Source organism: Rhinoraja longicauda, chromosome 6 (assembly GCF_053455715.1).
Source record: "Rhinoraja longicauda isolate Sanriku21f chromosome 6, sRhiLon1.1, whole genome shotgun sequence".
Lineage (NCBI taxonomy): Eukaryota > Metazoa > Chordata > Chondrichthyes > Rajiformes > Arhynchobatidae > Rhinoraja > Rhinoraja longicauda.
Window position 1 is genome coordinate 79,667,109 of NC_135958.1, and position 23,918 is coordinate 79,691,026.

General features: G+C 41.4%; 1 protein-coding gene across 5 annotated transcripts in view; it reads left to right on the forward strand.

Annotated features, from left to right (window-relative positions):
• cep112 (centrosomal protein 112) overlaps positions 1-23,918 on the forward strand; it is a 289,566-nt gene that overhangs the window by 20,312 nt on the left and 245,336 nt on the right. For all 5 annotated transcript variants that reach the window (XR_013547414.1, XM_078401444.1, XM_078401446.1 and 2 more), the window contains exons 2-5: positions 1,219-1,350; positions 5,980-6,170; positions 7,811-7,980; positions 21,727-21,751. Coding sequence is in view for 4 of the 5 variants with exons in the window: in XM_078401444.1 (XP_078257570.1) it covers positions 1,233-1,350; positions 5,980-6,170; positions 7,811-7,980; positions 21,727-21,751 (504 nt within the window). In the remaining variant the exon portion in view is untranslated. The remainder of the gene's footprint in view (positions 1-1,218; positions 1,351-5,979; positions 6,171-7,810; positions 7,981-21,726; positions 21,752-23,918) is intronic.

The following is a 23,918-nucleotide window of genomic DNA, read 5'->3' on the forward strand; positions in this document are numbered from 1 at the left end:
AAAGGGTCCCCACCTGAAATGTCACCTGACCCACTGAGTTACTCCAGTTCCTTGATTCAACATTGTGCAGGGACTGGACTAGAGCACCTTAGGCTATCATTTTGTCTACGCTCATTACTCAATAGAGTCATACAGCATGAAAGCAGGCCCTTCGACCCAACTTGCCCACACCTACCAACATGTCCCATCTATACTAGTCCCACCTGCTTGCGTTTGGCCCTAAACCTAGGTATCTACACATGTACCTATCTAATTGTTTCTTAAACGTTGCAATAGTAAAACTGCCTCAACTACCTCCTCTGGCAGCTTGTTCCACACACCCACCACCCTCTGTGTGAAAAATTTACCCCTCAGATTCCTATTAAATCCTATTAAAAAATATTTTCCCCCTTCACCTTAAACCTATGCATCTGGTTCTCGAATTCCCCATAGGGCCAACCAAACAACCAGGCCGGTCTTTCCTCCAAAATGTTTTGCTTTGTCTTTGTAATCAGAATAAGGTAAGAAGACCAGACAAATGAATGGTCCACAGAAAGGCGGGTGGCTCACAAGTAAAACTTTGAATCAGTTTTCAACATGGCTGTAAGAAAGATGTGCACCAGCAATGATACTAGACAAAGGCAAACAGAGATGTTGCAAATAACGGGCAAGCTCTTGCAGAACTAACAGAACTAATAGATTGGTTCTTCAGAACAATTGCTTAAATAGTCAGTAACGAAACAGTTACCTTTCACCAATTTCCCTCTCTCTGGCTTCAGATATTACTCTTTTCATTGCTTGACGGACATTTGTCTTTTCACTATACCCTTTGTCAATTACTCCACCCATCTATCATTCAACCCCCCCCCACCTGTATCCACCAATCACTTGTCAGGATTTGTCCCGCCCCTAGCTCTTTTCCATCTTTCTATATAATTGCAAGCATATGTTGGACCCAAGACAGATTATCATGTCCAGAAATTTGAAACTGTTGACTCTCTCCACTGCCGTCCCATCAATGAAGATGGGTTTATGGACTCTCGGCTTTTCCCACCTGGTCAACAATCAGCTCTGTCGCCTTGTTAATGTTAAGAGAAAGATTGTTGTTCAGGTACCACTTAACCAGATTATCGACCTCCCTCATGAACTTTGACTCGTTATTGTCGTTATTTGTCCTTGAAATTGTTAGATTTTTAAAATCTTCTGCTGTACTGATTGCTTTGTTCTCTGTTGAATCAGGTTGTTGTGAGTTGATGTACCAAAGAAGCGTGATGGCCAATCAGGAAGAAACCTGGGAAAAGCTGGATTCAGAATTTGACCACTACTTGGTTGATATGAAACCATTTGTTCTGAAACTTGTACACAAGTCAGGTAAACTAATAATTATTTATACCATTCTTGAAGGTCAGAGTCATACAGCACGGAAACAGGCCCTTTGGTTCAACTAGTCCATGTCGACCAAACTGGCCAATCTAAGCAGGCCCCATTTGCCTGCATTTGACCAATTTCCTTCTAAATCTTGTCTATCTATGTACCTCTACGGACGCCTCTTATGGCCACAGTATTTGTGTAGGTGATCCAGTTGAGTTCCTTGTAATGCTGACCTGTATAATGTAAATGGTGGGTAATTTGGTGATGGTAATGCAATTGAACATCAAGAGAAGCTGTTTAGATTATCTCTTGTTGGAAATGGTTATTACCTGGCACTTTTTTACCAAGTTTTAGTCAATGCCAGTGTGTTGTCTGAATCTTGCTGCATGCAGTTGTTGCTGAACTTTACAAATAGATTATGTAGGAAGGAACTGCAGATGCTGGTTTAAACCGAAGATAGACACAAAATGCTGGTGTCACTTGGGTAGTAACACAGGCAGCATCTCTGGAGAGAAGGAATGGGTGATGTTTTGGGTCAAGACCCTTCTTCAGACAGAGAGTCAGGGGAAAGTGAAATGAGAGATAGAGATATTGAACAAGTGAATGAAAGATTTGCAAAAAAGTCGGAGAGCAGGAGGAATCACAGAGGGGGAGCACGAGAGAGTATGTTGCAGAACTCTCGTCAGAGACAGGAGGAAAACTTCAAAGTAGACATACCTTGAGGAAATTTTGCAGTGGAGCAGACGAAGTGCGTAGGAAGGAACTGTGGATGCTGATTTAAACCGAAGATTGACACAAAATGCTGGAGTAACGCAGTGGGACAGGCAGTATCACAAAATGCTGGAGTAACTCACAAATAGAATGTTATCAATCATGAATAAGCACCCCCAATTCTAAACTTATGATGGAAGCTTGTTGATGAAACAGCTGAAGATATTTGGGCTCTATTTGGATCTTATTTCAAAAATAAGCTTTATTCAGAACAAAAATCATAAATAAACACTGCACAAAAACTCTTCACACATTTTCAGTGTCTATACATTTAATAGTGTCAAAGTAGTACATGCACCTGTCTTTAAACAAAACACCCTTGCCACTCATGCCCCCACTCCCCTGGGGTGGTATCCCCTCCCAGTTTGAGGGATGCCCCACACGGACTCAGGCCCTCGATGCCCAGCAGCAGGAGGACTCTGGACTGTGGTTCTCCCTCACAGAGCCTCCCTCAACAAGCTTCAGTGCATCTCATAGCAAGTGCTCCTGCAGTCTGGAATGGACCAGTTAGCAACATTCCCTTATAGACATCTCGCTGTGTTGAGAGACCAACAAGTTTGGGACAGACCAAAAAGTGTACTTCACCGAATTGATGGCCTTCCAGCACCACTTGATGTCTGTCTCAAAGAGTGCTCTGATAAACTCCTGGAGCGAAGATGATTACCCTCAATGACCACAATCATCTTCCTTTGTGTATTGCAGTGTTCTTCATTTTGATGCTCATTAACCTCAATTCTACCAGAGCTCCTTGATTTCAATAGGAGATAATCTCGCCTCACTTCTTGTGTAAGAAGGAACTGCAGATACTGGTTTAAACCATAGATAGACACAAAAAGCTGGAGTAACTCAGCGGGACAGCATCTTTGGAGAGAAGGAATGGGTGACGTTTTGGGTCGAGACCCTTCTTCAGACTGGTTAGGGATAAGGGAAACGAGAGATATAGACGGTGATGTAGAGAGATAAAGAACAATGAATGAAAGATATGCAAAAGAGTAACAATGTTAAAGGAAGCAGGCCATTGTAAGCTGTTTGTTGGGTGAAAATGAGAAGCTAGTGCGACTTGGGTGGGGGAGGGAGGGAGAGAGAGATAATGCCGGGGCTACCTGAAGTGACAGAAATCAATATTCATACCACTGGGCTATAAGCTGAGATGCTATTCCTCCAATTTGCATTTAGCCTCACTCTGACAATGGAGGAGACCAAGGACAGAAAGGTTTGTATAGGAATGGGAAGGAGAATTAAAGTGTCAGGCAACCGGGAGATCAGGTTGGTTCAGACGGGCTGAGCGAAGGTGTTCCGCGAAACGATCCAGTGGGTTCCAGTCTGCGTTTGGCCTTGTGTTGTAGTTCGTGACCTATTAACAGAATAGTCAGACAACCAAAATCGTTTAACCTCTTTATTCTACTCACCCAGGTGGGAGAGAGCCTAGATACCGGAGTGTTCAGAAACGCTCAGGCAGCCAGTGTAGCCTCTCTCTCCGAAAGCTTACATTTACACACCTTTTATACCCTAAATACATGTGCTAGTATTTTTCCATCGCTGCCTTATATGGCAAGTTTACAATGTCATCATATCATATCATATATATACAGCCGGAAACAGGCCTTTTCGGCCCACCAAGTCCGTGCCGCCCAGCAATCCCCGTACATTAACACTATCCTACACCCACTAGGGACAATTAAAAAAAATTTTTTTTTTACATTTACCCAGCCAATTAACCTACATACCTGTACGTCTTTGGAGTGTGGGAGCAAACCGAAGATCTCGGAGAAAACCCACGCAGGTCACAGGGAGAACGTACAAACTCCTTACAGTGCAGCACCCGTAGTCAGGATCGAACCTGAGTCTCTGGCGCTGCATGTCCTATAAATCTTTATGTGTCTTTCGGGACCTCCGTGTCCGTTATGTCCATCGTGACCTCTTCCTTCTTGGGAACAAAGGGCAGTCCATATGGCAAGATGTTCTTCTTAATACTTCAAAGCTTTGAGGCCAGTTGCTGATATCAGAAGATGGATCAGCCATAAACCGCACTTCCATGCTGACAACAGGATGCCCCAGGAATAATCCAAGCTGGAGCTTTTACGCTCCTGCAATAAAACCCACATAGCTGCATTCGTAATGTTAGCCCTTACGCTTGCCGATGTATGAGTCCACATCTTGAACAACTGATACAGTAGATGAGGTTGGAGGAGATGCAAGTGAACCTCTGCCTAACCTGAAAGGACTGTTGGGGTCCCAGGACAGAGTCGAGGGAGGAGGTATAGCGACAGGTGTTGCATCTTCTGCGGTTGCAGGGAAAGGTACTTGGGGAGGGGGTGGTTTGGGTGGAAAGGGATGAGTTAACCAGGGAGTTGCGGAGGGAATGGTCTCTGTGGAAGGCGGAAAGGGGTGGAGATGGGGAAATATGGCTAGTGGTGGGATCCCGTTGGAGGTGGTGGAAATTTTGGAGGAATTTCGGAGGTATGTGTTGTGTACGGCGGCTGATGGGGTGGAAGGTAAGAACCAGGGGGACTCTTTCTCTGTTAGGGGGAGGGGAAGCAAGGGCGACTAGGGGGAGGGGGAACAAGGGCAGAGATGCGGGGTACCGAGGAGACACGTGTGAGGGCCTCCTCTATGATGGGAGAGGGGAACCTCCATTTCCTAAAGAATGAGGACATCTCGGATGTTCTAGTATGGAACACCTCACCTTGGGCGTAAATGCAGCGTAGACGGAGGAATTGGGAGTAGGGGATAGAGTCTTTGCAGGAAGCAGGATGGGAAGAAGTGTAGTCGAGATAGTTGTGAGAGTCAGTGGGTTTGCAATAGACGCCAGTCAATAATCTTATTTCCTGTGTGATGGAGACTGTGAGATTAGGAAAGGGGAGGGAGGTGTCGGAGATGGTCCAAGTAAATTTGAGTGCAGGATGAAAATTGGTGGTGAAGTTGATGAAGTCCGTGAGTTCTGCATGGGTGCAAGAGGTAGCACCGATGCAGTCATCGATGCCACAGAGATAGAGTTTGGGGATAGGGCCAGTGAACGGAGATAGAGTTCGGGGATAGGGCCAGTCACTCTACACCTCTATCCCCCACCAGGAAGGCCTTAAAGCCCTCGGTTTCTTCCTCAAGAGCAGAACCATCCAATTCCCTCTACCAACACTCTACTCCGTCAAGCGGAGCTGGTCCTCCCTGTCAACAACTTTTCCTTTGACCTCCCACTTTGTCCAAGTCCAAGGCGTAGCTTTGGGCATCCGCATGGGCCCCAGCTATGCCTGCTTCTTTGTAGGGTACGTTGAACAATCCCTGTTCCAGGAGTACCCTGGCCCTATCACCGAACTCTCCGTTACAGTGATGACTGCATCGGTGCATCCTCGACCTGAAATGTCACCCATTTCTTCTCTCCAGAGATGCTGCCTGTCCTGCTGAGTTACTCCAGCTTTTTATGTCTATCACCTCACATCTTAGTCTTTTAAGTTCTGAATGTTGAAGGATATTGAGTAGCATGTTTGAGCATTAGTGATATTCCAGTGCTTGTCTGATCAGAACCTGTTGAATTAAATATTTCAAAAGAAAATATTTGTAAACTTAATTTTGTAATTCCATCAATCTTTATTTCCAACTTGTCTGTCAGCATGTTTGCATTTGGTCAGGTGTGCTAAAAACCAATCTGAGTCTGGTTCCCAACAAAGATATGCCAGAGGTTCAGGTACAAGTTTATATTTCAACCCATTTTCTCTTTTGGATGACTTCCTCTGTGGAGGAACCGGCATGTTTGTTCTCCCGTTTCTATAACATCATATGTACTTGCTATTGTTGTCGCTAACATTTTATTTGCAGTAAGGAATAACCGTGGCTTTTAAAAATTCTGTTTACATGCTGCAGAGCGGCAGAGATGTGCACTGTGGATCAAGAAATTATGTGATCCATCTGGAGCTGGAGCAGGAGTTACGGGACGGAAAAATCGTAATCTATATGCCAAGCTTCTCCTGCACATGCTTAGACGGGGAGTTCTTGAAGGGCCTTTCACACAGAGACCAGAACCTGGATCTCTTAAAACACTACCCTCTTACATGGTATGACGTGTTCATGAATTTTCACAATTTTTCTTAAAATACAGTCACTGCATTCCTTCTGAAGATGTGCTGACTGTTCTTTTTTTGTAAGATTATGCAGTTGTTAATACTTTCATTAGATGTCACTGTTGGCTTTGTGGTATTACCATGTAATTTAAAAATGAACTTACAAAAAATGTAGGCCTGAGAAGCTCTTCATTGTGTGTGCAATTTGATTGGGTGCCCATGTCATTGACAGCATTAAGGTCCCTTTTATTGAAAATTTGGATGGCATTTGACTGTCCTGCTTTGCTTTAGTGCAAAGGGACCAAAAAGTCCAAAAGCCTAGGTTAAAAAAATGTTTTTTACTGAAGCTGATGCGTTTTGTCTAGTTTGCTCAAAACTGTTAAATGCCCAAAGACAAATGCCCAAAAGATCAAATTCCAGAAAACATATTGCATGACACATTTTGCTTGTTGATTTGGCACCAATATAAAAGACATTGTCATATTCCTACATATATGAAGTTTTCCCAATTGATTCATCTATATATAGTGTGCCTGTGACCAATTAAATCATTATTTTTGTTGAGTAAAAAAAAAATTCTTACCAAATTTGCACAAATGTTGTCTATATTGACTATAGCAAGGCCTTTAAAGGTTCTGTATGCTGACTGAATAGAGAATTGGCTTCATGAAGCAAAGGGTGATGGTGGTAGGTTGTTTTTCAGACTGGTGGCCGAGGACTAATGGTGTGCCTCAGGGATTGGTGCTGGGCCCATTATGGTTTATATCAACGGTTTGAATGAGAATATACAAGGCATGTTTAGTAAGTTTGCAGATAACACTAAAGTGGGTGGTATCAGAGATGGTGAAGATGGTTATCAAAAATTGCAGCAAGCTCTTGATCAGGTGGGCAAATGGGCTGAGGAAAGGCTAATAGTTTAATGCAGGTACGTGTGTGGTGTTGCATTTAAGGAATTTAAACCAGGACAGGTCCTTCATAGTGAATGTTAGGGCCCTGGGGAATGTTGTAGAGCAGAGGGATTAGGAGTACAGATACACAGTTCCCTGAAAGTGGCGTCGCAGGTAGATAAGGTGGTCAAGAAGGCTTGTGTTACATTGGCCTTTAGCCATGATATTCAGTATGGAAGAAACAAGAACTGCATATGCTGGTTTACCAAAATAGACAGTCGTGGTGGAATAACTCAGCATGTGAGGCTGCATCCTGGAGAATATAAAAAATGGACATTTTGGGTCGGGACCATAGACTGGCCCACTTTTTAAGGAGTGGAGGGTAGCATCTCACTCCATTACAATTGTTTGGGTCTTGGGGAATATGCAGTACAAGCTCACAAATTCTTTACTCTTCAATGTTGAGTGATGGTGCACCAAACGACCAATATACAGGCAATGTGGCAATAAATTAGAGGATGCAAGATTGAAGAGTGGACTCTGCTCCTGAATATCAATATGTTTGTTAAAGGGTTCATCAACATTTTGTCAGCTATCAATGAAGTAGGTACATTGGAATCATTTGAAGCTTGATATTAGCTCACTCAAAGTTTGGAATTTACTGGCAGATAAAAGGCTGTGATTTATATCTTTTGGGACTGGAAGTCTCAGTCAATCAACTCAGTTGTTGTTTTCCTTTAATTGTAGTCTATCTACTTTGATGAACCCAGCTTTTCCACTCCTCCTGAAAACACTGCAGAGGAAATACCAGAGTGGGTGAGAGGGGAGCTGGGTGCGGGTGATTCAAAATCCAATAACTCCTGGAGAACCAGCTCCAAAGGTGACTGGTCTTTTGATTTTCCACGAGGTGCCCACAGGTTAGTGTTTTTGTTTTAAAGTAAATTATCTGTGGCATGTCGTATCATGTTAATCTTGAACCTGACCTTTTTTCTAATAGACATTATGTAACCACTCTAGACAATAGCTGAAGGAGTAAAAAGCTAAACCTCTAGATTGTTTCTGGTTACACTCATATTTGTTGTGATCAATTATGTAATTTTAATTGCACGTTCATGTTAAATGAATATTTTGCCCAGGTTCAGTACTCAAGATATAAATTAGTCTGGAGACACTGCAGATGTTAGAACCTTGAGCAAAACACAAAGTGCTGGAGGAACTCAACAGATCAGGCAACATCTGTGGAGGAAATGGACAGATGATGTTTTGGGTTGAGACCCTTCTTCAGACTGATAGAGGTAGGGCGAACTTGGGTGAAAAAGAGTTGGGGACGGGACAAAACCTGGCAAGTGATAGGTGTTTCTCGGTGAGGGGGGTTTGATTGGCAGATGTGTGGAGTATGTGACAAAGATTAATGGGGGGAAAGGAGACAAAATGTGTCAGCTAAGGAGAGAAGAGCAGTGAAATGTGAAGCCAGATTGAAGGATATAGGTGGAAGGGGACAGGGGGGATGGGAAAGAGGGGGAATAAAAGGGTTATAAGGTCAGAAGTAGAATTAAGCCATTCGGCCCATTCAATCGTGGCTAATCTATCTCTGCCATTCAATCGTGGCTAATCTATCTCTCCCTCCTAACCCCATGCTTCTGCCTTTTCCCCATAACCTCTGACACCTGTACTAATCAAGAATGTATCTATCTCTGCCTTAAAAACATCCACTGTCTTGGCCTCCACAGCCTTCTGTGGCAAAGAATTCCACAGATTCACCAGCATCTGACTAAAGAAATTTCTACTCATCTTCCTAAAAGAACATCCTTTAATTCTGAGGCTATGACCTCTCATCCTAGACTCTCTCACTAGTGGAAACATCCTCTCCACATCCACTCTATCCAAGCCTTTCACTATTCTGTATGTTTCAATGAGGTCCCCCCTCATTCTTCTAAACTCCAGCGAATACAGGCCCTGTTCTGACAAACGCTCATCATAGGTTAACCTACTCATTCCCGGGATCATTCTTGTAGACCACCTCTGGACCCGCTCCAGAGCCAGCACATCTTTCCTCAGGTATGGTGCCAAAAAGGGAAATGAAAGATTCTGGGATGTTTGTTGAGAGGAATGAGGCAGGGTGACTGGGAGGGTTGAAGATAGTGGGAGAAATTGTGCACACCCTGTTTGTACACAATCTCCAAAACCAGTTCAGAAGTGTCAGGAATCTAAATCTATCCCTTCAGCACCAATTCTCCAACCACACATTCACCAGGACTGTCTTCCAATCTCTATAGTCACCAATGTAATCCTGAAATAAATATATATTTTAAGCTTCTTCCTTTTAAATTTAAATTTCAACTTAAATTCATATTCTAGGACCTTGTCCTAATGTCATTGATACTATCCACTGCCCCTTCAGAATGTCTAGCTGCTGCAGCTGCTGCTACAGCAAGGCATTCTTGACCAGAGCATCAGAGGCAACCATAGAAATGACATCCTGGAGAATTACTCAACATAAAACGCCGCTCAATGGGAGCTTTCTTTTTAACATATTCAACTTTATCCCCACCCTCTTTGCAACAGTGAAGCTAAACTTTTCTTACTTTCTCAGTTCTGATGAAGGGTGTATGTCCTGAAATGCGAACACTGTTTCTCTCTGCACAGATATTAGATGACCTGCTGAGTGGTTCCAATATTTTCTGGGGTTTTTTGGTATTACCGGTGGTTAAAATCTATTGGATTATCATTTTTTTTAAAAGCCATTTGGTTCAATAATGTTCTTTGGTGCAGAAAATCTGCCATGCTTAGCTGGCCTATGTGTGACTGGACTCACTAGCTATCGCCTAAATTGCTCAACAAGCTGCCAAGGGAAAGTATGTCAGGGCAATAAATGCTGGCTTTGCCAGTGCTGCTTCAATCCCCCAAAAAACCCAATGGATCAGTGTGTGTCAGCAGTTCACAAATGTCGTTGAGCTTAACTGCCACCCTCGGCAAGATGTACCATCAATGCTCGTGACATGAATGAATTTCAGTTAAATATTCCACACTGGTTTTAAAAAAATATGATCTGATGATTGATTATAATGAAGATAGACACAAAAAGCTGGAGTAACTCAGCGGGTCAGGCAGCATCTGTGGAGAAAAGGAAGATTTTGACAAAAGTGACATTACAGTGAATTGGCAACACCTCCAGAATGACCAAAAGATCCACGGAAGTCATACCAAAAGAATGACCAACAGATCTACTTTAAAAGGTTCAGAAATGGCATTAATTATGACATTGCAAATTTCCCCGTTGTGGGACGAATAAAGTACTTATTATTTATTTATTTATGAACTGGTGCAAGCCACAGACAAGATTGGGGCTTAAGTGCCAAGGGCAGCAGAGTGCAATTGCTGAAATGTTACATGTAATCTGCCTTGGATCAAGTGGGCATGAATAAATTGCTCAGTGATTTCAATGGCCACATTCCAAATCCTGCCAGGTTAGACTTCAGCATCAGCTACTTTAAATATTTAGCTGCCAAGGTCAATGATAGTTTTTGCAGAAGTATTCTGGTTATTAATCGATTTTTAAAAATTATTATATTTATGTTTGTATTGTGTTTGCGGGCCTGTTAAGCTACTGCGAAGAATAATTTCATTGTTCCATGGTTGGTACATATGACAAACATTCTTGACAAAAAGCAATGCTTTTATCTGGTAAGTTATTGTTGTATCATGTTTTTGCAACATAGATCAGCAGGTGGCGTTCTATGGTGGTTGTGTTCAAGTTTAGGATCAGGCAGGCAAAATAAACTGGCTCATGTTTGGACCGTGTACTTTAGCATGCAATGGGAGTTTGTATCATCCTCTGGACATGTATTCTTTAAGGTTCAGTTGGAATCATTACTGGTGTTTGTGTGTTTTAACTGGAATCTGAGAGGACTGCATATTGAAACCACAAAAGTGCTAGAAATTCAGGTTTTTAGTACTTTTGATATTTGGCCAGAATAATATTTTAAAATTGTTCTTCAATAGATTTCCTTTGAACATAGAACAGTACAGTGCTAGAACAGGCCCTTTGGATCATAATGACTATGCTGAACGTGATGTTAAATTGAACTAATCCCACCAGCCTACTCGTGATCCATATCACCACTTGTTCATCGAAAAGCCTCTTAAATGCTATTATTGTAATTGATTCTACCACCACCTCTGGCAGCCATTCCAGGCACCCACCACTCTGTCTTTAAACATAAAATCTTGCCCAAAACCTCTGTCTTGTTTCCCTTCAAATTCCATCACTCCAGAGAAAATAATCCAGGTTTGTCTAACCTTTCGTTATAGCTAACACTCCTTAATTCAAGATTCAAGATATCTTTATTTGTCATCCAAAAAACAAGTTTTTTGGACGAAATTTCGTCACCCACAGTCCAACAATAAGAGCAATAAAATAAGCAAATTACACAACCCCAACCAACACAAAACCCCCCAAAAAGAAACATCCATCACAGTGAGTCTCCTCCAGTCCCCTCCTCACTGTGATGGAAGGCCAGAATGTCTTTTTCTCTTCCCCTGCCGTCTTCTCCTGCGGTCAGGCTGTTGTCGTTGCCATGTTCCAGGCTGCGCCGGACGGTGAAATGTCCGCAACGGGCCGACCCAAGCCCCGCTGCAAGTCGGGGCGGTCGGGGCTCCCGACATTGAAGCCCCCGCCGAGCAGAGAAAATTCCGTGGCCTATTTCAGGCCGCGCCGGACGGTGAAATATCCGCGGCGGGCCGACCCAAGCCCCGCAATCCGGGGCGGGCGAACACGCTGCCGCTGCCGGAGCTCCCGATGTCGGCATCCACGCGGCCCGAGCCTAAGGCGAGTCGCAGCCGCTCCCGCAGCCTCCGAGAACGGCCGGCTCCGCTGATGGTGAGTCTGGTCCGCGGGCTCTGCGAACCAGAGCCCTGGAGGCCGCCAGCTCCAGGAGTTGGGCCGATGGTAGGCCGCAGCAGGAACGGAGACACGGCCCAGAAAACAAAGGTCGGGTCTCCGTTCGGAAGGGATACATATTTACAATGTTACAGTTCCCCCCCTCCCCCCCCACACCCACACATAGTACACAACACAAAAACACCACATCACAACTACAATTAAGACAACAAAAACAACAAAAACACAAAGACAAATGGACTGCAGGTAAGCCGCAGCTGCTAGGGCAGCGCCGCCATCCAGGCAGCATTCTGGTAAATTGCTTCTGTGCCCCCGTCAAACCCTGCACATCCTTCATATAATGAGTGAACCAGAACTGCACACCTCACACGCCCTTCGTCTCTTCAATTACTTCAGTTTCCTAGGCCCCCACTCCCTCATCTTTATTATGGATGTTCAGCCACTCTCCACCTCCATCCCCCACCAGGAAGGTCTTAAAGCCCTCTGTTTCTTCCTTGATCGCAGAACCAGCCACTTTCCCTCTACCAACACTCTCCTAGCAGTGTAGGTCCTTACTCATAACAACTTCTCCTTCGACTCCTCCCACTTTCTCCAAATCCAAGGCGTAGCCATGGGCACTTGTCTGGGCCTGCCTGCCTCTTTGTAAGGTACGTCGAGCAATCCCTGTTCCAGGAGTACACTGGCCCTATCCCCGAACTCTATCTCCGCTACATTGACGACTGCATCGGGACTACCTCTGCATTCATGCAGAACTCAAGGAATTCATTAACTTTACTAATTTCCATCCTGCACTCAAATTCACTTGGACCATCACCAACAGCCCCCTACCGTTTCTTGATCTCACCGTCTCCATATAACCGTTTTGGCTGTATTTCGGACACATACCCTATAAAACAAGCATCGCCATTTTGATCTAATACTTCCATGTTCAATGTTGTCATTAAACGCGTGCTTTGTTGAACGATGACTCCTGAGGGAAATACTCAAATTTACAAATACTCAAAGTTAAAGTTTGACCACTAAATATTATTAAAGTTGTGTGTCTTTTTTTTCATCAACCGCTGTCACAACTGGACCTCAACGGGTCCACGGGTCGTGTTTCGTTCAAATTGTAGCGCTATCGTGTACCGTTTTGGCTGCTTTCTGCCCAACCAATTGTTCAAGTGCTTTTGATTGCAACATGCACCTTAATTTAGTTCAATAAAGAAACTGACAAGTTACTAAAAACTTTTAGTAACAACGGGACCCAACAGGTCCACGGGTCGTCTAGTCTATTGTAAACCTACTGATTCCCACAGCTTTCTGGACTACGCTTCTTCTCACCCTGCCTCCTGCAAAGACTCTATCCACTATTCCCGATTCCTCCGTCTACGCCGCATCTGCCCCCAAGATGAGGTGTTCCATACCAGGACATTTGAGATGACTTCTTTCTTCAGGGAACGGAGGTTCCCCTCTTCCATCATAGATGAATGAGGGAACGGAGGTTCCCCTCTTCCACTAGGATCTCCTTGATAAGCTGCAGCTCCACTCTTGCTCCCCTTCCCCTCAGTCGCAACAGGGACAGAGTCTCCTTAGTCCTCGCTTTTCACCCCATCAGCGGGCGCATACAACGTATAATCCTCTCGACCCAAAACGTTACCCATTCCTTCTATCCAGAAAAGCCGCCTGTCCCTTTGAGTTACTCCAGCATTTTGTGTCTATCTTCGTAGCTTTCTCTTCCCCCATTCTGAGGTAGGGTCTGGATCCTGAATCTTCAACTCCATTTCTCTTTAGCCAGATGCTATCTGCCCTGAGTGTTTCCAGCAGCTTATATTTTATTTCAGATTTACAACACGTGCAATTTTTTCCCAAAGGTTTGAACTAACTTCTGTTTGTAAAAGGCTTGTCTGTTGTTAATTAGGATGTCCCAATTATCTTGCAGACAATTAAATAGTGATCACACCATTGTGATCAGAAAGGTTGCAAGTAATTTGTTATCAGCAAGTGCCGATTGTATGCCTTGTGGTTACCTTCCCCTCAGCTAACAATGAACCAGTCTACATTTTCCTTGATCATTGTCCCATTTGATCGTGTTTTCACATCTTGCCCTTCCATATCTCTGTCTCCCTCTCCCCTGACTCTCAGTCTGAAGAAGGGTCTCGACCTGAAATGTCACCCATTCCTTCTCTCCAGAGATGCTATCTGTCCCGCTGAATTACTCTAGCATTTTGTGCCTATCTGGCAGTAATATGACTGTGACCAGATGGACTTACTTTTCAGTAATGATGGTTGAAGGATTAATATTGGTCAGGGTACCAGATGAGAATTTCAGTGCTTTTCTTCAAATTGATATCATGGGACCTGTTTTGACCCGAGAGAGCAAATGATGGGTTCCTTAGGTGAATGATTCAAAGCCAATATCTTCAACATCATCCCCTCACTACTGTACTGTAAGTGTCAGTCTAGAATATGTTTTTGGACTTTAGAATGGGATGTGAACTTGCTTCCTGACTAAGTGAGTCATAAGTGAGGCAAATTTTGTTTTGGCCATTCTAGTTGTCATTAGAAGATCATAGTCGACTTACTTGGTAGCAATTATTTTAAATATGTAATTCTATAACTGTTTCATTTCATGTGGCATTAAGGATCACACAGAGATTGAGTCAAGTAGAATCATACAGCACAGAAATAGAGTCATGTGCAAGCAGTTTTGCTTCCCTGAAGGCTGTAACTGAGCTTGTTGGCAGCTTCTGTGAATTGTTTTTCACATGCCAGCTAGAATTAGCAGATTAATTGACTATAGTTTCTCAAGGACCTATAATGAGATACAAACTAATGGGCCACTAGTCTGACATGTCCACTTACGGATCTGATCCAAGATGGCATTCACAAGCAATTGCAAGACACAAGAAAAATGACTGGAGAAGCAGAGATAAAAGCAGCAGAAAAGGTAGAATGAGAAGATGAATTGATTAATGGAGGAATGTTGGTAGGTATGAGCTTAATAACAAACAGAATTTCGAGGCAGGTCAGTAAATGTATGTAAATTAAGTTTAAACAATTCCCAAAGTCCTTAAAAGAAACTTGGAATGTTGAATCCATTTTTTTCAGTTTATGTGAGTGAAGATATTGGAAAATCATCAGAATGATGTTGAGCTTCAAATAATCCATGAGGATGCATAGAGAATTGACCTTATTCTTCTTGAAAAAATACGATTGAAGGGGGGACCGTAATTCTTGTTTCTAATATTCCAATGGAATCTGTTGAGTGAATCGAGAAGTTATTTGTATAGAGCCAGATGATACAATTAGAGATTTTGAGAGAATCCAGATGGTGTTTTTCTCCACACTCAAGAGCTGTAAACCTCTGGAACACATTAAACGCTGACTTGGTTGAAGCATTCAATTAGGTTGTGAAACATTACAGAGAAAGAATACTTGCACTTATTGAATATAGTTTAGATGTTCTTTTGCTGGACTTTGGTTGCTTCCTCTTACATATTATCCCCCCCCCCCCCGGTCCCTTCTTAACTCCAAACATTCTTACCCACTCTTATGCTTGCATTTAAAAACAGAAACTGGTTGATTTACTCAGCAAGATGGATAGTATCCATACAGAAAAGCGGCCATTGTTTCAGGATGACCACGGTAGACTGCTTTTTGGTTGCAGTTGATTTAATGGGTGGACCATTTTTGCCACTGTTTTAGTTATTTTAGAAGTTGACTATACATGATTGCAATCAAGCCATCTACAGTGTACAGATGAAGGATACAACATTTAGTGCAAGATAAAGTCAGATTTTAAAATAGTTCAAAGGTCTCCAAAGGCATATGGCCCTGATGTGATGTCTGATTGGAACGGCTTTGGTTAGTAGGTTGACAGTGGCAGATCAGGACGAGGGAAGTCCATATCGCACGTAACTTGCCATCAGCAGCAGGTTTCAGCCCAAAGAGTTTAAAACCTTAAAAAAACGAAATTAGATATTTGACATCTTAGATTTGAATTCTAAAATGTACCATTGCTTATTATCTCAATGAAATCAGCATGTACACTTGGGGAGATGTGAAAAGCAGCTTAAAGTATAATTGAAGTATATTTTATGAAAGCATATGTATTATTAATATTCCATATTCCAAAGGACTTTTACAGGATTTGTTTGTGCATATTTGTTTCGCTGATGACTGGGATACATTTTTTTCCCATGTAATAGCTGAAACAGTATGTAGAAATTGTCTTTGCTGATAAACCTGAAAATAACATGTAATCTGCTAAATTTTAATCTATCAAATTTTAGTTAAACTTGTCCAGTAAATTATTAACATGATCATATCTGCTTGGGTAACATAAATAGTTTGGGAAAGTTATCCAGAATTTATTTTTTCTCTCCCTAATTTTCACATAATGAAATGGAATTATTAGCTCTGAAATTTAAACCACGTTTACCTCACTTTTCTGTATTTTTAATCTATCATTATTATTTCTGTTACATGTACAGTTTGATGCCACAGCACTAATTTCTTTGGAATTATTTTAACTTGAAAATATTACTGGAACTATTGATGTAGTTTATGTTAATTTTGTGGACATAATTAATTACTGCCAAAAAATTGAGGTGTGATAAATTAATTGGGTAATAGATGCGAGAATTCTAGATGCAAGATATTTTAGCTCGGGATTTTAAATAAATGTATTCTAAAGTTTTATTCTTGGCTTTTAGAAAAAAAACTAATCACAGTGGCCAACCGTTAAATATTTAAGTAGATTTTATCATTAATTTTGGTGTGCTGCTCCTTGAATTGCACAATTGGTAAACATTTTTCTCCTTTTAGTTCTATCGTTCTATGTTGTAAAGCATATCTGAACTGTGTATTGGGTGCATCCTCCTTTCCGTTCATCAGCCCTTTTCTAGTTGGAGAATTTATCAACTACTTTTTTTTCTTTCAGACAAGTCTAGCATAGGAAGGCTAGTGTTTGAGCACAGAGGTTAGAGTCAGATTTATTTCTTCAAGACTGCATCCCGCCATTAAGTCATGAGGCTCTGCTTTGTTTAAAGTTGGCATGCATAACTGTACCCATCTTCTATCCAATCAAATAACCTCACTAATTATCAAAGTGTGTCGATAGATTGAAAAGTAATTCATGCCAAGTGCTGTAGAAATTCCCGAGAGTCGATGGAAATGTTCCTGTACCAGACTAGGGAAAACCGCACAGGTGCTTCACTTTCCCACAGATATACCATTGATATGCTATTGCCTTTGGTGTTCTCTGACTTTCTGAGCCCATATCAGTGTGTAACTGAACTAACTATGTATGCATCACCTTTTCAAGAGGAAATGTTTGCACGATAATGCAGAGAGCTTTTATTGTGATCTTCCCAATTTTCTCTCCCCATAAAATTTTTAGGGTTCTGTTTGTACACTGTGAACAGAAGGAAACTTGCCCAATATGTTTTTTTGGCGTGTTACTTTGTTCAAGGGCGAATTAAAAGTCCTGGTACATTTTTGGATGGTAATGTTTTCAGTTTTAAGAATAATCTTTTATTAACCGAGATAAAGTGTGTTTATTTTTTAATGTTTCAGCCATAAATTCTGTAATTCAATGTTTTTGTTTGAAGCTTTGACCATTTCATTACCTTATTGTTTGTCACTTGATCTCTGACAGTATTTGAAACTTCAGACTGGGCTTGGATTGTTTACTTTGCTGCAGTTCAATTGAAATAGTTTTTATTTCCTCTGTGTATTGGTCAGCTTATTTTGAGCATGTTAGAAAGAAGTGGCTGAAGAGAGGTTAATAATTTATGGCAGATTTAGAACTAGTTCTGTTCAGCATTAGATCAGTCAAAACATTTATTTCCCTCGAAGGAGAAATAATTCATATTTCATCAGAAGCACATGAATCTTGTGTGAAGCCACCTACATTGGTACCATGGACAATATCTAATTTCAATGCATTTCATTTGCACAATTATTTTTTAATCTGAATCTTCTACGACTGATGTTTTCCTGTAGGTTGTCATGGTATGTTTGCTATTTGGAAGGAGCAATTAAATATCTAAATTGAGGTTACTTTGAAAAGGAAGAAAACAGATTTGGGAACTTGATTTTTTTAAGTTGTTTTACTTTATGCCTATAATTGTTAATGATTTGCTCTCACTTAAAATAATGTAATAATTAAGTGGAACTTGGGCTGCAAATTTTGTTTTGAGGCACATCAAAAGTAAAAAGCTAATTGCCTAACTTTGTGCGGAGGATATGTCATACATTAGGAGCAGCTGGGTTTTCCTTTATAAACAAGGAAATTACAATCTTGTACCTTCCCCTGTGGAGGGTTCGTGGTGGTAACCTGTTCTTAGGGCTTTGCTAGTCTCCTCATCAGTTGGCAGGCACACGAACGACAGTCGTGTTTTATTTTTATTTCTTATTGTGGGGATTCATGAGTTTAAGACTGTATATTACAGCTGGGATTGTGATCTCTGTTGTTGTACATTTGTCCTAATGTGTAGATCCCCTAACTCACTTCTAGCATCTTTAATGTTACATTCCTTTTTAGACAGGTTACGTACATTAAGATTTATGCTATAAAATGGTCTCTTTGTAAATTGTACTCTAAATAGTTTGAACAGAATTCAATCTAATTTGAAAAATTACCTCTCCACAAGAAAGATAAGATTACTTTTCAAATGAACAAGCTTCAGCTGCGCATATGTTCATTTAACCTGTCTGTACGGTGATATATATTACAGTGTAATGTAATTAAGACTGACCTTTTGGATTTTCTCAAACTCAAGATATGGAGAGCACCAAATGTAATAAACAAGGTTGGAGGAAGTGCCTGTAAACCCCTCTTGTTTGGAAGTGCTGTTTCGGTACTTGAATGGTAGTGTAGGGATAGATGTAGCACCTCCTGCAGTTGCTGGGGAAAGTGCTGGGGTAGGGGTTGGAGCGGAGGGATTACTGAAGAGCATTGACTTTGCAGAAAACGGGAGTTTTCCAATGCCAGAGTGAGGTCATGTAAACTAGAAGAACAGCACCTCCTATTCCACTTGGACAGTCGACAACCAAATGGCATGAACATTGGTTCTCCAATTTTGGGTAAAACCACCTCCCCTCCTTGTTCTGATCTACCCAGGTCCTCTCATATGCACCTTTTCTCTCCTTTCCCTCTGCCCTTTATGACCAAGTTCACCACCTCTCCTCCACCTCCTCCCTTCTGTTCATTACGCACTCACTCTAGAGGCCCTATTTTTCTCTTGTTCCTCTCCCTCTCCTCCCCATTCCCTGTTCCCAACCACTGAACCATCCCAACCTCTGGTTCCACATGTCATTCCTCGCCTTCCTTTCTCATCAGATTACACCATCTGCAGCCCTTTGTCTCCATTTATCACGTTCAGTCTTTATAAGACAATCTACTCTTTTTTCTCCCCCACATCTTGTTCCAATTATTCCTTCCTTATTTATCTCTTGCCCTGCCCATTCCCTTCCCCTTTTTTACCAGCTTCCTCACCTCTACTTCACTCTCGAAGGGTCCCTGCCTGAAATGTTTCTATCCTTTCCCATGTATAGATGATGCCTGACATGCTGACTTTCTCCAGCAGCTTTTGATTTACACAAGATTCCAGCATCTGCAATCTTTGTGTGTCTCGAAGGATTCTTGGCTTTATCAAGTGGTATGAAAGAAACAAATTATGTTAAACCCTCACAAAACACTGCATTGAGTGTAACTGAAATAGTTTGAATATTCTTGAGTCTGGTACTCGGGTCCAATTACTTTATTCCCGGTGGTAGCAGGTAAGAAGCGGGTGGCCAGGATGGTGTGTGTGGATCTTTGATATCAGCTGCCTTCTTGAGACAACGGGTGCTGTCCATCCCTTAATGGTGGGGAGTTCATTACCTGTGATGGACCAGGCAATGTCCATCACTTTCTGCAGCTGCCTTTGAACTTGGGTGCTCGAAATACTGAACCATGTTGCGATACAACCAGTTGGTAGGCTCTCCTCTGTACACTAACTAGTTGCATCACTGGAGAAGTTGGACAGATGCAGAAGAGATTTATTAAAATGGTGCTTGGAATGAGGGACTTCAGTTATGAGAATACTTATTGGAGAAGGTGGAGTTGTTCTTCCAGAACAGAATGAGGTGATCTGATTGAGATATTTAAAATCATGAAGTGTAAAAACAGAAGAGGGGTGGTGGTGGGGAGGGGAAAAAGGTGTATTCATTAAGAGGTGGCAAGAATACACACAGAATGATGGTAACTAGAAAAAGAACCAAAATTAATGTGAAGGAAAGACTTTTCTCATTCTGGATTGCTTTACTAAAGATGTATATTGAATTGTGCTGTTCAAAAGGCAGTTGAATATGTATGTGAAATTAAATAATTTGCAGAGATTTACGGAGGATGCTGGGGAGTGTGATGAGCTCTTACTTAAAAATAGTACAATGTAGTAAAGTAATAGTGCACTGACGTGCAGAATGATCACCATGCTGCAATCATTCTGTGAATTTGTGACCTTCCATTATTTCAACCAGCACCATCATCACACTGTGGCAATTAATGCAGTGCATTTTATAAATGATTCACATTTCAAGCAGAGAGTTCTGCTAATTGTATTCTTCGAGTTGCAATCCCTGTCTCAAGGCAAAAAGTCTGAATTATATCAAATGGAGGGGATGCATAAGCAGGAAGAATGTATTTATAAATGAATATGAGCCATCAAATATTGTAAATTCAAAATGAATCAGTGTTCTCTAACAACAGGTCATAGCAATTTAGATTTAGATTTAGATTTAGAGATACACCGCAGAAACAGGCCCTTTGGCCCACCGGGTCCGCGCCGCCCAGCGATCCCCGGACATTAACACTATCCTACACCCACTGGGGATAATTTTTACATTTGCCCAGCCAATTAATCTACATACCAGTACGTCTTTGGAGTGTGGGAGGAAACCGAAGATCTCGGAGAAAACCCACACAGGTCACGGGGAGAACGTACAAACTCCGTACAGACGGCGCCCGTAGTCAGGATCGAACCTGAGTCTCCGGCGCTGCATTCGCTGTAAGGCAGCAACTCTACCGCTGCGCCACCTTGCCGCCCATACAGTTCTTATCAGACATATTTCAATAGACAATAGACAATAGACAATAGACAATAGACAATAGACAATAGACAATAGGTGCAGGAGTAGGCCATTCAGCCCTTCGAGCCAGCACCGCCATTCAATGCAATCATGGCTGATCACTCTCAATCAGTACCCCGTTCCTGCCTTCTCCCCATACCCCCTCACTCCGCTATCCTTAAGAGCTCTATCCAGCTCTCTCTTGAAAGCATCCAACGAACTGGCCTCCACTGCCTTCTGAGGCAGAGAATTCCACACCTTCACCACTCTGACTGAAAAAGTTCTTCCTCATCTCCGTTCTAAATGGCCTACCCCTTATTCTTAAACTGTGGCCCCTTGTTCTGGACTCCCCCAACATTGGGAACATGTTTCCTGCCTCTAATGTGTCCAATCCCCTAATTATCTTATATGTTTCAATAAGATCCCCCCTCATCCTTCTAAATTCCAGTGTATACAAGCCCAATCGCTCCAGCCTTTCAACATACGACAGTCCCGACATTCCGGGAATTAACCTATCAGTTATTAAATATAATATAACATTAGCTTAGATGTGATAATAATGTGATGTTTTTCTCAATAAGATAGTAATCATTACCCCCATGCTTCTGAGCTGCACATCTTGCATTCCTGAAATACTGATGGCTACTCTTTTGTGGTTTTGTTACAGGCGAAGACACACGTACAATGGCAAGGTAACATTATGTTTGTGTTCAACAAGACCAGTGCATAGATTAAAATTTAGAAACTATTGAAATAATTGTAAGATGAGCAAGTATAGGTGTTTAGTTTCTAATGTAGGTTATTGCTTTTTTGGGTCATTTTGTTTGTATAAATAGTGAAGATATTAATTTTGAGTGATACAAGCATACAGATTCATTATGGGCCATCCATAGTTAAATTATTAACAGCATAAATATTCTCTTTAATGTCAAATGAGTTTGATGTTTGATCTAAGTATATCGATGAAAGAAGGTGGCTTTATTCTCCATATTATGTCAAGATCTAACTTTATCATGTAAAATCTAACGACAAAAATACCGACAGCATCCAATTGGATTTGGGTTGAAGTAATGGGCCAAATTTGTACATTAGCAGTTTTTCAAGTCTGAAAAATGCAAATTTTGTTTTTGAGGATAGCCTTTATAGTTTATGGTTATGATAAAAAAAAGTGTGCATTGTTTTCAAAACTATCTTAAGAAAAGCACTTTGAATGTTGCAAATCTGAATTGAAAGCAAGAATTGTTGGATTTATATTGCAGATCCATAATGAAGGAAAAAATATTGTTTCTGGTAAATCTGGCTTTCCAGAAGTTTCCCTTCATTTTGAAGAAGCTAGTTTCTACTCATAACAAGTGTCTAATTTCTAATGACAATAATTAAATGAATGTTTAGTTTAGTTTTTAGAGATACAGTGCGGAAACAGGCCTTTCAGCCCACCGAGTCCGCACCGACCAGCGATCCCCACACATTAATACTATCTTACACACACTTGGGACAATTTACACATACACCACAACCTACATACCTGTACGTCATTGGAGTGTGGGGAGAAACCGAAGATCTTGGAGAAAACCCACGCGGTCACGGGGAGAACGTACAAACTCCGTACAGACAGCACCTGTAGTCGGGATTGAACCCGGGTCTCTGGCGCTGCAAGCACTAAGGGAGCTCTACCGCTGCGCCACCATGGCCGCCCCCGAATGTTGTGACACAATTTTTGGTGAACTAACTCCCTGTTGGATGGGAAGTACAGCAAAGTAAAATTGTGCCCTCCATTTCTGGACCTCATTTTGTGTGTTAGAATTCATTTTCAGGCAGCTGAGAGAGATTAGAGTGAAGGTGACAGTTATGTAGTTACAATGAGCTTGTGTCTACATTACAAAATTGTTGATAAATGCAGCAATAAATTTGAATTTTATGTCGAAAGATTTGTTGTCGAATTTTATGTCGAAAGACTATATTGAAAGATTTGGGCCATAGAAGGATAGATCAATATTTTTTCGAGCAGCATATTAGAGACCATTCAACAATTAGGATTATAAAATAAATGGAAAAAAATCTGTCATATGAAGTAGAGCCATCTTATTGTACAAAGTAATTGATCAGTTATATCTGCATTATAAAGTGAACCCATTCACAAGCAGATATTTAATTTCCTTAAGGAGTGGGTTAAATTAGGATCATTTGCCTTTGCCCTAAATTGATTCCACATGTTTATTATGAGAGTAAAAAGTAATTCTTCCACATTTTAATCAGTTTTTTTTATGTAGAATGAAAAAAAGAACTTACACAATAAACTGTCATTGGAATCTTCTAAATATTCCAGTGTTTTTCATACATTGTATTCTTTTTGATATGCTGTTGTAATGAAGCAAATGTGGCAGCCCATCTGTACACTACAAAGTATCACCAACAATAGTCAGATGGTTTTAATATTGTTGGACAAAGGATAAATATAGGTCAGAACACCAGGAGATCTTCATTAAAATGCCATGAGATCTTTTACATTCTCCTGAGAGGGCAACGGGGCTTAGTTTAATGTTTCATTTGAAAGATAGCATTAAGAGTACAGCCTTCCTTTGCATTTCAGGACAGGGGATTGGCACATAAGAACATAAGTTAACCCTTTACTCCTTTGCGTCTGTTCCTTCATAATTTATCCAACTGAATTGTGACTTAAATCCATAAACCTATTTTTGAACCTTAATATTTTCATATTTAGTTTAACAAAGGTATTAATTTCATTTTTGCTTACCTTGCCACATTACCCAAAATTGTTCTCAGTGCCTCAATAAACAATTTCATCATGACTCTGTTATGATTTTAGTTAAGGGAAGAGACTGGATTTTTCCGTGGAGC